At 34.9% G+C, this 15333-nt stretch overlaps 1 protein-coding gene across 1 annotated transcript; it reads right to left on the reverse strand.

Moving 5' to 3' along the window:
• Positions 1–45: 45 nt before the first annotated feature.
• On the reverse strand, positions 46–3617 carry LOC103958329 (EIN3-binding F-box protein 1). The gene is made up of 2 exons (XM_009370582.2): positions 3301–3617; positions 46–2755 (listed from the first exon to the last, which is right to left on the reverse strand). Exons 1-2 carry the CDS (start codon positions 3323–3325, stop codon positions 837–839), a joined length of 1944 nt encoding a protein of 647 aa, XP_009368857.1. The 5' UTR covers positions 3326–3617; the 3' UTR covers positions 46–836.
• Between the last annotated feature and the right edge of the window lie 11716 nt (positions 3618–15333).

A 15333-nucleotide genomic window follows, 5' to 3' on the forward strand; every position in this document is an offset into this window, starting at 1 on the left:
GAATCACCAATCACGTGTATATAAGAGAAATGCATCCCACGTATATAGAGGAAAAGGCTAATTACATTACTAGCAGGTGCAGAGTACAATTCATAAACATGGAGAAACCTGCAAAACTACGACTTGGTTGGGAAAAATAACAACCCTAAAACAAGGTTGCCATGGCAGAACGACCGGAGTCGCTGCCACCAACGAAGCCCAAAACGCAGGAGAAACCCCATCCCTTGAACCGCACAAAGCATCGAAACACTACATATGCGCATGAAAAGGGAAAACTAGTCCCGTAAACATGTGCAAGCCCGAAAACATAAACACAAACGAAAACTAAGATCTCAGACAACAGACTTCCATCAGACTGAAAATATGTAAAGCTTAATCAAACACGCCGACTAAGGAATGAGGGACGAAGCTAAAAACACCACGTAAACCATCCAGCGGAACAAAAAGAGGACCGAACGCAAGTGGAAACACCTTATATCAGCGGTTGGTGGACTGTATTCTAGGGGAACCATGGCGGTGAAGAGAGGCAACCTCCCATTGATGGGAGGCTAAACAGCGGAAACAGGCTTTCCCGTTTGAGAAAGCCTGCAAAAAAATGATGATTATCTGCCAAAGTCCCCCTGGAAAACAACCAAGCCGCTGATCTACCGGCAAGGCCACTACCAATGGACCAAAAATTATGTATGCAGAACGTGGATACGCGTGTGGACTGACCGTGTGAGCTTAACATCTAAGAACTGCCGAATCTAACCCGAATTCCATTGATTTCTTGATCTTACCCCTACTTCATATCTGCTTCTCTCCTTCGCTATATAGGCGTATTGTTCTGTTCCTCATTAGGCCAAGATATCACATCTCCACAAGCTGTCCACAAGCAGCTCAATTGATCTGTTGCTGATAGCAGTACAATGTTGGAGATTCAACCCCATCAAGGTCTGGCCCAATTTTTTCAGGGAAGGGAGGCTTTTGTGTGAGATTTCGGAACAGCTAGAAATGGAAAGGACTTGCAAGTTGATCTGCTCTGCGGAAGAAAGGGCAGCAAGGCCAGAGTCAGTGATTGCACACTTCGACACATCTAGCTCACGAAGAAACAAGCAGTTGTTTGCGATTGTCACCAAGCTTGCATCAGTAATCTTCCTGCACCCATCAAGATTCAGTACCTCTAGGGTATCCCCATGCAGACTAACCAACGACACAACAACTTTATCCGTCAAATTCAAGCATCCGTTAAGATTCACTTTGACAAGCCCTTCCTCCAAGCTCTCGAGAAGTGAGAGAATCCCTGCATCTGTCATTCCATATAGACCACTCAAGTCTATATTATGTAGCTGAGGGCACAACCTTCCTACCATGGCCAGGCTAGCACTACCGAACCCAGGGCAGTTTCGGATGGACAAGGATCGAAGTGATCTGCAACTAGAGGTCATAGGTACTGCTAAACTTACATCCTTGATTCCCATGCACTTCACTAAGGTGAGAGATCTCAGCTTTTCTCCGCAGTTTGTGAGGGCATAAATTATTCCCGATTGTGTAACTCTGTTACACTCCTCCAGTTGCAGGCTCTCAAGTGATCCTGCAGCTTTGGCAAAAGCTACCAGCCCGTTGTCGGATACAAAGCAACACTTGCGAAGACACATCTGCTTCAAACTAGTGCATCCCTTGCCAATGGCTTCAAGACTGACATCTGTTGTTCCCCGACATGATGTGATTGTCAATGAAACCAGATTCTGCAAAGCTTGAGCATTACCCATGACCCAAAAACCTTTCTCGCTAACGTTCTGGAGACCACTGAGAACTAAATTGGTAACAGCGTTTCCATAATGTCCAATCACGGCAAGAGAGAAATCCGTGATGTTCAAAGCCTGAAGCTTTAACTTCATCAGCACAGAAGAAGCTGATGATAACAGACTAGATACTCCATGATCGCCAACAAGAACGCAGTCCCTGACAGATACGGACTGCAACTTGGAGCAAGACTTTCCAATAGCTTGCAAGCCCTCGTTCCCAATCCTTGAACACGATTCGATATTCAAAGAATTTAAATTTGGGCACTTCTCTGCGATTGCAATCAAACCCTTGTTGGAAATTGAAGGGCACTGGCAAAGATCAAGCTTCTCCAACAAAGGGCATCCTTTAGCAATCTCAATCAGGCCTTCGTCACCAACGGAAGAGATGTTCCACAATGAAAGAGACTTGAGAAAAGGGCATCCCTGAGCAACTGCCGAGAGGCCAAGGTTGGTAACTCCACGGAATGAGTTGCTACCTCGGATCGATAGCTTTCCTAGTCCTCCACGGCTACTGGTTCCAACAGCAATAGCAGCAAGTCTAATATCCGTTGCTTTCTTCCCTTCCAAGCACCTTGTGAGGAAACCATCATTTTCCTGTTCTTGATCTTCATCACCAGTGATCATTTCAGCGTCATTGGAATTGTCGACAACAGGGCTCTTGCATAGATCAACCTTCCGGATACTGCTTAAGAGCATAAGCCACTTCTTAGAGACGGATGCACAAGAGCTCCTCTCTTTACCACCCTTGAGGCGCCTGAAAATCTCAAAGAGGCATTCATCGGGAAGAACGTTGATTGACGGATTCTTAACTTGTTCAAAATCGCTCCTTCCAGAGGCGTATTGGGAACTGATGCGAGCCCGCTTGCTAGGAGGGCAATACACATCCACATGGGAGCCCATTGACAACAGGCAACCCAAATCCATGGGATTTGAGTAAAAAGAACCCCCAGGGTAGAAATCATCGTCACCTGGAAAAACCCAAAAACAAAAACTAAATTCAGCTACAAGTATCCACAAATTCGTTCAAAACCAGAAATTCTTCATGCCAAATCTTAAGTCTTAACAAAATTACAGGCTTTCCTATTGAATTTAATTTGTAAGGATTACCATTCAATGTAACTTACTATACAATCCTATTGAATCTACAATACCACTGATTGGGATTTCTCAGCTAATTTTTTCCCCTAAAAACTCATAAAGGTATGAGATTTCTGAACATAACAAACATCCAAAGCACACTACATAAGATCTTCAACAACTTTAAGACATTTGAAAATTCAACCAGGCATTAAATCTAAGCATTCTTCAACCACCAAGGGACCAAAAGATTAAAGCTATAGAACATACAGATCAATACGAATTGGATACAAAGTTTACAACTTTAACACCAACCCATTTAAACTAAACCAAGATTAACAAAACCCATAAAAGCAACTGACCAAAATTCACCAAAACTAGATCAAAATCCCACATAATTAAAAGCAAAAAGAAAAGAAAAAAAACAGAGACTCACCGCTGGAATTAACGAGGGCAGGCATGGTCGCGGGCTCGTAACAATCCACGAGAATCCAGAGATTTCAAAAGCAAACAAGTCGAAGACGAAAAGCGTTGAGATTAGAGCGATGAGGGCACGGAGCATTTGGGGAAGAACCCTAGCAAGTAGGGAAAAAAATGGAGGTGGAGAAGGAGGAAGAGGAAGAGCGTGTTGAAATTCAAATGTGGGAAGGTGTGGGGGAGTCTGGGTATATATGTGTCATTGGGAGAAGATTATATGGGGAAGAGGGAAGTACGGAGGTGTCGCTCTCACCTTCTCTCTTTCTCTCTCCTTCTCTCTCCTCTCATACATCTGATTCTGCTACATGCATTGTATCCTTCCTCAATACCAGTCACCCCCTGCTCTAACCACTTCCCCCCAGCCCAATACCGCCAAACCGGAAACCGGCATTCCTTTTTTTTTTTTTTTTCCTTTTTTGTTTTATGACATTTTTATTTTCGATGTTTTTCCTCAAATTTTTTCCCTCCGTATCTTCTTCTTCCTAGTGTCACAAGCTTCATAAAAAATAATTAGATAAAAATACTCCTTAAATAAAAAACTTCAAAAGCAATTCAAAATAAAACATCAAATGTGATATGGGTATTTTTGTCATTTTACAATGTTTTTTTAATAATTAATTTTTTTTGTACTTTTTTTTTTAATATTTAGTACCTCATATAAGCTAGCAATAATGTGATTTAATCAGTTGTTCATTAAATATTATTTTCTTGATATTTAAACACGTTTAAAACATTTTAAGAGGCGTGTGATGCCGGTTATAAAAAAGATATTTTGCACGCGGATAATAATGTGATTAAATTAGTTGTCAAATGATTGTTTTTTTTTTTTTTTGAACAAACGATATTATCTACACTAAGGGGTGGGTTTATCCTCACAATGGGCTAGCAATAATGTGTTTCAATCAGTTGTTTATTAAATATTATTTTCTCTATTCTTAATATAAATTCAATAGAGACCGATTTTATTATGTGGATTCAGCTGCTTTAATTGGTTTATGAGGGATTTCTTCTAGCATGATCTAAGATTATTCATTTACTTCAAATATTTGACTTTCCTTTTGTCAATTTATACATATAATTATATTTAAAACGTGTAAGTCGCACCTACCACGCCGTGATTCAAAAAATGTTTTTTGCACGCGCTTGAACGTGTGCATGAAAGCTTGTATATATAAAGCCAACAAGCCCAATAAATAGTGTTTTTTGGAGTCACAAGCTTCAGCAAAAATAATTGAACAAAAATGCCCCTCAAACAAAAAACTTCAAAAGCAATCCAAAATAATACATCAAATGTGGTAAGGGTATTTTCATCATTTTAACAGTGTTTTTTAATAATTAAATTTTTTTGTACAGTTTTATTTTTATTTTTATTTTTTATAATTAGTACCTCATAATAGGCTAGCAATAATGTGATTCTATAATTTGTGCATTAAATATTATTTTCTCTATTTTTAAACATGTTCAAAACATCTTCATATACGTGTAATGTCGGTTATAAAAAAGGTTTTTCGCACTCGCATAATAATGTGATTAAATTAGTTGTCAAACGATTTTTTTTTAACAAACGATATTATCTACACTAAGGGTTTCTTCTAACATAATCTAAGATTATTCATTTACTTGCAATATTTAACTTTTCTTTTGTCAATTCACGCATATAAATACATTTAAAATGTGTAAGTAGCGCATAGCACGTCGTGATTCAAAAAATGTCTTCTACACGCATGTGAGCGCGTGAGTGAAGGCTAGTTAAAAAAGAAAGAAATATGTATTGATTATTTTCACAAAGCGATATTCTATATTATTCTAATGTACGGATATACGAAAAAATAAGATACAAATTTGTGCACAATGAGACCAGCATGCTGGTTTGTTTAATTGGCCTAATTCACATTTGTTACCTAGTTCTTCGGGTATTTTTTTCACAGACCATTTGTATTAAGAATAAAGAATCCAACAAGTTTTTCTTAGTTAGAAATATGCCCTAAAAAAGAGAAAATGAACAAATAATGGAACTATTAACGGGTTTACAACAACAACTTGTGCAAATGGCAATTTCATATAGCAAAATTAGTATGAGACTAAAAGGTAATTAGCAAGTGCTTATGTTGGTACATTTGTATGATTAGATGTACATGGACATGGCTAAAAACATGGGTATAGCGAATCTGTGTGCTTTCCTAGGATAAATCTTCCCTAATATGCAACGAGGATAAAGACGCTCCTCTCCTAATTTGGATAGAAAAAATATGACTAAATTGGATTACCATGTATGTGGACATAGCTAAATACATGGGTATAGTGAAATTGTGTCTTTTCCTAGTTTGGGGAATATACTTTCTCTATTTATGTCGTAACGGCTTTACAACGGAGATAGGAAAGCTCCTCTCCTCTTTCGTATACCAAAAATTATGACTTGATTGCATTAGAGATTCCAACTATTTGTTATGTTAGTAAAAATTGAACTCTAAACTTTTCTTGCTGCTTACGTTGGTAGATTGAACTTTAAACATAACGTAATTGCCCACCCTTGGTTAACACACAAGTTAAAAGCAAGTTGAGGATTATACACTTGTCTATTAATCGCAAATTGGGGATTTATACATTTATCTATTATTCATTTTCTCAATCACCAAACAAAGCATAATGATTCAATTTCTGAATCACACTCTTCAGTATTGTGTTATAGGATCAAATTATTTCACCTTAATTACGATTAAAGTACAAGATAAATAATAATAAAAACTGCAAAAGATCAAGAGTTGGAGAGCAACGCTCAGGAGTTGGAGAGCAGCGCAAGGTAACTCAGTGTGAGGAATCACGGGACATGGTATCAGACATCTTGATTGAAGATAGTTTTATTGAGTGATTATATCTTTTTCTCTTTTATTCTATAATGCTAGCCTCTATTTTCTTGCTCCGAATTGAAAGTTTTGGCGATATTTTTTTGGAGGTTCTCTTCTTGTTTATGTTCTATCATCTATACGTATTTTATCGACATCTTAAATAAATATCGTATTTTCCATAAAACTAAATCTGAATACACTGATACTTGCTTTGGCTCGATTATAAGGTTGGAAATTAGTTTAGATTAATTAATATACATTTATACATGTTTTGTTGTTTGTGAAATTGGTACTTGATGATCAGGTTCATTCATCTATGAATAGCGCGTTTAAATAGACTTACGAGACAAGTGTTGGAATCTCGAGCCAAAAGAGTATGAGTCAAAAATTACATAATAATAAATCACAAAGTCTGTCCAAAAATAAATAAATAAATCACACAGAATTGAGAGGAAGGGTGGATGTCTGGTAATTGGAGAACCGTCCCAAGTAAACCAATTATACATACAATACAATAAAAGATAAACTTTTGACTGATGACTATGAAGGAGGAAACACAAAAATTCGAAGAGAGGGAAAAAAGCAGCATGAAGTGTTGAACCTTGAGGAGTTATCATCAGCAAAGAGTAAATTTGCCTCTGCCTCGTAATTAAAGGATATAATTTTCTTACATATTTTTTGTTTGTTTGTCTGTACATTTCTATTTATTTTTGTTTTTCAGCTTATACAACTAAAATTTATAAATAATCACGAGTGTTGTTGTTAGGGGTGGGTGATCAAAGCGAAAGAATCTGAACGGAACACCGAATCGAAACACAAAAAACCAAATTGAAGAAAAATCAAACCAAACAAAAATCTTTTGGTTAGATTTTGATTTCAATAGTTTCAAAACTTAACCGAACCGAATTAAATTTAATATTAAAACATCGTTGTTTTGCTTTTACCCCTATGACCCTAATTCCTAATTCCTAAATGTCTGTTGTCATTGTACGGTCTACCTGCACTCCTCGGTCCACACTCTGACTCTGCAACTGCAACACGCCGACACCTCCTCGTCCAGGTTGTCCTCACTTTCACTCTGCTTTGTCTGCGACACCTCCTTTACGATGTCCGCGATAACGCCTCCTCCGCGCCGTCTGCGACAACGCTTCCTCAATCTTCTGTTTTGTTGTGTCTTCTAGTTTCACAGGCAAGAGATAAAAACATTTGCTTAAACAGTAATGTTATAGAGATTAAATTTTTAAGATAAAGTTTACAAACTAAATGATGTGCTAGGAATGAACACGTTTATTAATGTTTAGGTAATAAACTAATTATCAACTTCCATATCTTTTAGTTTCTAAAACAACGTTTACAAATTTAATCTTCCTAGCATTATCCTTTCTTAAATAGTGTAAGTAGGTAATCAAAATAATGTTTTAATCATGATTTCTCTTTATTTTTTTCTATATAAAAATAGCAAGGGAAAAATCAAAAAAATGTGTTATGTTGCTCCATATGCCACTTAAGCATTAATAAAATCTCATTCAATTTTGAAATGGTTGGGTATTGAAGTGTTGAAGACTTAAAATGGTTAGGTTTTCAATCTTAATAAAAACTCGAACTGATTGAAACCGAACTCTTCCCTAACTGCTGTAATAAAAAAATGTATGTAGATATTACTTTTCCATAATTAAATCCCCCTTAATTAATTTTTCCTTCCATAAAACAAATTCATAATTACTTTCCTCTTGGACCACTATAATTGGGACGCATCATTATTGAGAGTGGTGGCATGTCTAGTCAATTACATATATTTATGTGGGACTGACGTGATAATATCATTCATAATACCATGCATGAACAAACAATGATTTGATACACAAAAGTTGAATTTTAAGTACAAAGTAATGTTAGAGAGATTAATTATACGAAGTGTTATTGAAATTTTAAAAATTTCATTATACATTTTTTACAAGTGTATTTTTTTTTCAATATATAAAGTTTGGAGTGTAGAATGAGATTTTTTAACAATTCTCTTAATTATTTAGATTAAATTTTGTATATCATATGACTTAGTAGTTGACGATTAGATTATCACTTAAATGTTTGTTAATGTACTTATTTATTATTAATGACACATCACATGATTTATAAAATTGGTTTAAAAATTAATCTACCTAACATTATTCTTAAGTACATATTCATATTAAAACTAATAGAAAATAGAAAATTCCTGGAGAAAACGAAAAAAAACAAAACTAGATTATTAGGATGTCAATGTTAAACAAGAGAATTTTTTTTAGGGAACTTTAACGAAAAGTACTGTTCACTTTAACGAAAAATCACATTTTTACATTAAAAATTCAATCTTGTTACTATTCATTTTACCCTTTATTTTGTCTTTATCTTTAAAACTCAAAGTTTTCAAACCATTTTCATTAGTTTTTTTTTTTTTTTTAATCAAACATTGATGTTAGAGTAAATTTAATCTTTAACCTACCATTAAACGTTACTTAATCGAATATTTTGTCTAGTCTTGTCATATAAAAAATGAAAAATGATTTCCGCAGTTTTATTTTCTTCTTTACACTCATTCCGTTGTTTATTTATGTTTCTTTTATTTATTTATTTAATTCAAAGTTAGAAAAAAAAAAAAAAAAGGAGCGAAAATAGCATTTTCCATGGTTAAAATCCAAAACACTGAAGAAAAAAGGGTAAATCTTCACACGCATTGACAAGTAGCCTTCAAACCACTCCAACAATACAAGCCAACCTGCAGTGGTCAAAAATTGTTTCCCAAAGAGAATGAGTCACACATACATGCTGGTAGACTTGGATAAAAGAAATTCCAAGCCAGAAAGGAAATATGGGTGTAGTGAGAGTGACCGATGTCATATTCAACCTGGTTCTCTTGTTTTGGTCAAAGAGGTGTGAGGATGTGCAATGAACTTGATATAAAAATAATTTAGGAAATTGTCCGTAGGTCCAATGCATGGCTAAAAAATAAAAACATTTTCAGACTTCGTAGGCTTTAAAAAAATATAATGATCGCTTTCGAAGTCTCTAGAGGTGATGCAAATTCCAAAACTTGGCTTTTCTTTCCTCCGGTTTTTCCATTTGTGCTTTTTTCTGAATAAAGTCGATAGGTTTATTCTTTTTCTTTAAGTCTCAGCAAATGTGTACGTACCGACCATTTCTTCTTTCATTATTCACCAACCTTTTTCATTGCTTGGATATTCAGTATTTTCTTCGGCATATGAGAATCATACATCATTTTCTTTTTTTACACATTTTATTTATTTTTTATTGAAAATTAAATAGAAACAACGAATGAGATTAAACATGAACGTATAAGAAGATAAAAATGATGCGTGATTATCATTTCTTTAATTTTCTTAAGTTATGAGAGAAATACATTAGCCAATGGTATTTTGCTATACATTTCTTAAATTTTGGTTCATGTTTTATTTGTGAATTTCTTATACGAATTAGCTGCTTTTGACTATTATACATTGACAGATATTGCATAAATACATCATAAATTATCCTTCAAGTTTCGTAGGATTATAAATACTCTTACATTAGCTGTTTAACACGTAAATATGAAGGAAGATAGGACATTTTATAAGAGATTAGTGCTGCTCAACAAATATTAACTACTAGCAACCAATCTAACATTTTTAAACTTTAATAAACGAATTTAATGGTTTTAAGTTATAAGTTGATATCAAGGCAATTGATTTTTGTAAAATGTTGGCCACTTGAGTTTTAACTAATGAGGTTCGCACGCAGCTGACAGCCAACCACAACCACATGAATACATGATCACTTGTCAGTTAATAAGCTTTTCTCTCCATCCACTTGATTCTTTTTTTTTTTCTTTTTTTTCAGTTTTGGGACACTTTCAAATTAAAACAGGTGGAGTGGCCATTTAAGTATAAGTTGTACAACTACTATTAGCAGCTCATTGTATTATAATTAATATAGATCGAAATATACTCTAAACTAAATAACTACAGAGAAATCTTTTTCATGTGTTTGCTCCTGCTGTATCCCAGATCAATCTTACAAATTATGAATTGTCCTAATAGCTAAAATCTTTTTTTTCAACTCCTTACCTTCTACGCACTCTCCTCCATTTCTTAATGTAGATTAGTATAAAAGGTTAAATCTTATGCTATGAGCCTTGAGATTTATATTAAAACAAAAAGGCTTTCACTTGGATTAGTTGTTTATAACCAAAAAACAAAAAGTTGGTGATTGTGTTTAATTAGTGACATGAAAGTGATCTCATGTAAAAGCTTAAGCCGAAAATGATGCGTGTGGGCAACTAACCGATTTGGTTTGTTGTGCTAAGTAAGATGAACCAGGTTAGATTATACTATTTGATTTTGATGTGTCTAAATAATATTACTATATTTTTATGCGCATATGGCCCCAAATTTGACAATCCTCGAAATTTTTGGCATTTCTCTTTACTTGTAAGTGAGAGGTCTTATATTCGATTCTCACCAAAGGCGAATTTGAACTACATTATTATGGCTGGTCCATTGTGAGGTTTAGTCCGCTTCACCATCCCTTATTGTAGATAATATCGTTTATTAAAAAATAAAATAAAAAAATCTCATTGCGTACTCTTTATAAGCGTAATTGTTTTCTTTCTACATATAAAAATATGGAGTATAATGATATATTTTGAGTGCTAATGATAACACCCTAAAAAACGATATTATTTTTCAATTTTATTTGTATAATGTTATATATTTAAGTGAAATTTTAATAAAGTTAGAGTTTTGAATTTTTTTTTTCTTGTTTGGTTGTTTAATATTGAACTGATTTTGATTATTTAGTGAAGGCTATGTGTAAGATCCCACATTGCCCAGGGGAGTGAGCCTTATATGTATATTCCCATCTTTACCTAGTACGAGACCTTTTGGGAGCTCATTGGCTTCAGGTTCCATCGGAACTCTGAAGTTAAGCGAGTAGCACGCGAGAGCAATCCCATGATGGGTGACCCACTGGGAAGTTCTCGTGTGAGTTCCCAGAAACAAAACCGTGAGGGTGTGGTAGGGGCCCCAAAGCGGATAATATCATGTTACGGTGAAGTCGAGTCCGGGATGTGGTGAGGGCCCGGGTCGAGATGTGACACTATGTTTGTAATTCTTTTTACTTATTATAAATGGCATTTATAAACTTGCAATCAATGAGTGCTAAGGTTTGTTTTGTCCTAGTTTTTTTTTTTAACCATCTTAAAGAAGAGCCTTTTTATAAATTTCGCACAGAGCTCCTAAAATTTCAGAGATGATCCTAACATCGACATAATGTTTTAAAGGGTGCAAGCATTTTTGCCTTTCTTTTTCTTTGTTATTTACAATTACGTCGAAAATGTGCATTGAATATGATTTGGCTGACCTGATGGCAAGGCTAGAAACATTGGACCCTCTCCCACTTGTTATGCAAACTTGGTAGACAAAGAAGACTAGGGTATTAATCTAATTGACCAAAAATACCCTGAAATTTCAATGCAAAATTCAAAAGTTCAGAATCTAAACTGTACATGCACCTTCCTCCACCAATGAATTTCCACAAATCTCATCCAGAAAAAGAAGAAAAAAGAAGAAAAAAGAAACCCATAAATATTTTTTTGATTTGTTCTTCGAATTGTTCTACATGTTGCTACCTAAACTAAAGTCAGGTTTGTCTTCAACAGCCCGAACCATCGAATAGTCCGGCTTGTTATCTATTAAAATTATTAAGTAAGAAAAAAAAAAAGTTATTTTTTTAATTCAATTATGACCATTTATTTTTCAAACTACTGAATATATAGTCTGGACTATTAAAAAAAATTAAAGTCATCGGGCACTAATTTACCTTTGTAGGTAAAAGTTCTTCACGTAACCACCCAGTGCTTGTATCGAAATGCACGCTTGGTTTTTCTTAGAATGTCTGTGATTTGTATCCGGTCCAATTCTGTTTCAATCTTTTGTTACGTACCCGTACCATCTCTAATCTCCTAGGAAGAAAAAAAAGAGAATGAATTTTATTTTATTTTTTTTTTCAAAAAGTTTGGGTTTAAATTTTTTGATCAACTTGGCGCATTGTAATCAGATTCGATTAGGACTAGTTGTTTACGTACGTACTCATGGTTCCCAACTTGCCGTCTTGACCCAACGAGGCAAAAGGCTGTAAAACCCTAGGTCAGCGTTGGTAATGGTATACCAGGCGCCGCTCTCAATACCCTGCAGAGACAACCATGCACAGCATGCCATCGCCAGCTAATAAACCCTAATCGTGCACAAATTTCTACTAATCAAAGATGTTTTACATTAATATAAAAAGTTTCGGGAATTATCTCATCCACTTAGCTTGCCCACAAATTCTCTAATGAAAAAGGTTGAGAAAGGTAAAGGTAGGCACACGATTCATGCACCTTAGAATGTCTCAATTTAGTCCACTTTTAATATTTTTCTTTTTTGATAAGTTAAATTCATGTTTGTTTCTTATGGTTCGTTTGAAACTGCTTTCAAAATGAATAAAAATATTTTTTGTAAAAATGATTTTGAAACTAATCTTTAATGAAAATGCAAGTGAATTCTGAAAAAATACTTGAAGTGCTTCATGTTCTTTAAGTGCTTTTGGAACCTATAAACATTTTGTGTAAAAGCAATTCCAGTCATTTTAAAAACACTTCCAAATGAACTCTTAAAAGTGATGAGTTTGATAACTAATTATGTTTAACCCGTGGTATATCTTCATCCCAATTTCCTGGTATCAATATTATAAAAATTAATATTCATATTTTAAGACTGAGAATTTTGTCAAGAAAGCGGACATGATCCAGTCTAAGGGATTTGTTGGTTGACGATATGGAATATATGTTCAGTGATCTTGGTATTCTAAAGTCTTCATCTTTGACAATTTTCGTCTTAATTAATTTTTTTCCTTTTATTCCGGATCTCTTCTACCACGGTTATCGGATTAAGTGATCCAAACTTTTGAAATTTCATCTAACGGTCTACCTATTTTAACCCCTTAAAAGTTATAATAATTTGTGACCGTTGAATAAAATTTCAAAGATCCAGATCACTTGATCTGATAGCCTTAGTGGAAAAGATCTGGAAATGATCTCTTCTCTTTTATTACCAAGTCTTTGCCATAATCCATGCGGACTTTTATGACTTGGAAATACTAACATAAATAGTCATCAAAATACTATGAAATATATGCTACGTACGTTTAATATGGATATTCAAGATATTTGAAGTGGTAGCCTTTTTGGCATTGTCTTTATACATGCATTGTACGAGGGATATATTTATATAATTCAACTTGATCCTATTGTTTGTTCCTCCTTTTATAGGAGTAGTTGAAGGGATGAAAAAAGATAAAAAAATGTATGTGAACCCATTGGGAATTTGATATGTTTTGTAGGGCTTACTTTTCAAAAAAGCAAGACTTTCTCCCTCACTCAGAACCAAGTGGAAGGGGGTGCCATAAAGTCAGAAACATGGAATCAAATTATAAGTTGCAACTTGGTGTTTTCTTTAGTTGCCCGCCCGTCTGTGGGTAAGTATAACTTTAGGCATTATATAAGATACAGTGCTGAAACATATTTGATTGTTAGACTTGATTCAATGGTTCTTAGTCACTTAGATATTAAAAAATTGTTCATGCCCACCCTTTGGTGGGTGAAGGGGGCAAAGAGAGGTCGGGTGAGGTTCCGTAATGGCAGCTTAATTTGGCAGCATGCATCATGCAATCCATGCAAGCTTTTATTTGTATACGAATGTATTTGGCACTAATGGCAGTGACTGACCTCATGAAATTTATATCTGAATAAAAATGCAAATTAATATTTACTCTTCAGTGCTCTGTCTTCTCTTCTGGTTTGTTCATAGAAAATGCACGTAATCTATGATTCAAATATATATTCAGTTCACATTTTGGTGAAGTAGTTCTTTGCATTCATATTATTAACTCTTGAATATTCAATAGGGCATTCGTCAGCTGTTGTGCGGAGGCCCGGATGCCAAATTAGATAATATATTCATGATTTAGCAAACAGCAAACCGACCACTTGGAACAAGTTTCACTGAATCGGTAATATGCAGATGCTTCTTCCCTTTTGACAGACATTAACCCCACATGTAAGAAGTTAACCTTTTTTTTTTTTTTAATTTTTTTAGAAAGTGGACAATTGGTGACAAGTCATAATTATTCACTATTTTTGGATTCGGAGAGGCTATGGGAAGTTTCACTCTGCCCATGGTCACAGTTAAGTAGATTCACCTGTTAGGAGTATCGAACTTAGTAAAGTTGAGCATCGAACCTAGTAAAGTTAATGTGTTTATTGGTGGCGAAGCCAGGAATTGACGGAGGGAGGGGCGAAGTTAAAAGATTGCAAGGTTTAAAAAAATAGCAACAACCAAATCCTTTTATATAGTAATGTCTTCCATAATTTATCAATACAAACAAATTGCAATTGTTGCTGGCGAGGTTTCATATCATGAAAATGTCGCATAATAGGCTCATTATCAATAAAAGCAAATACATCACTCTCAATGTAAACAAGCATGCTATCACTCAACCATTGATCTCCCATGTTGTTAAGCAATAGTGTTTTCACAATCTTCATAGCAGAAAAAGCTCTCTCCACCTAAGCGGTTGCAACCGGTAACACCAAAGCCAATGTAAGAAGCTTATACACTAACATATAGCTTGCACACCTCCCGGTCTTCACCAACTCCTTTGCAAGATCACCAATTCCTCTCAATGATGAAAACTCACTATGCATCTTCATATCGTGAATGTAATTATCAAGTTGAATTGGAAGATTCATGAGGTCCATATGATCAAGATCTTGAGGATAAAGTTGGGGTAGACGAACAATTTTTGCTTTGTCAAAAGATGCAAAATTATTCACGGGACTCAAACATGCCATACAAAGAAGCAACTCGGTGTTTACCTCATTGAAATGATCATTCAATTCCTTTAATTGCGTATCAAGGACTTGAAAATAGAGGTACACACGATAGTAATGGAAGTTTGTGAGTCTTGGAGCTTTACTCCTTGATTTTCTAGGTACGAAATGCAAATCCTCCATGTTAGGAACGACAATATCATGCTCTTCACAAAACTTTTGTACATCATCAAGCAAGTCCCCA

The sequence above is a fragment of a genome, unplaced genomic scaffold, assembly GCF_019419815.1.
Source record: "Pyrus x bretschneideri cultivar Hongxiangsu unplaced genomic scaffold, Pyrus_bretschneideri_v1 Contig1, whole genome shotgun sequence".
In the NCBI taxonomy this organism is placed as follows: domain Eukaryota; kingdom Viridiplantae; phylum Streptophyta; class Magnoliopsida; order Rosales; family Rosaceae; genus Pyrus; species Pyrus x bretschneideri.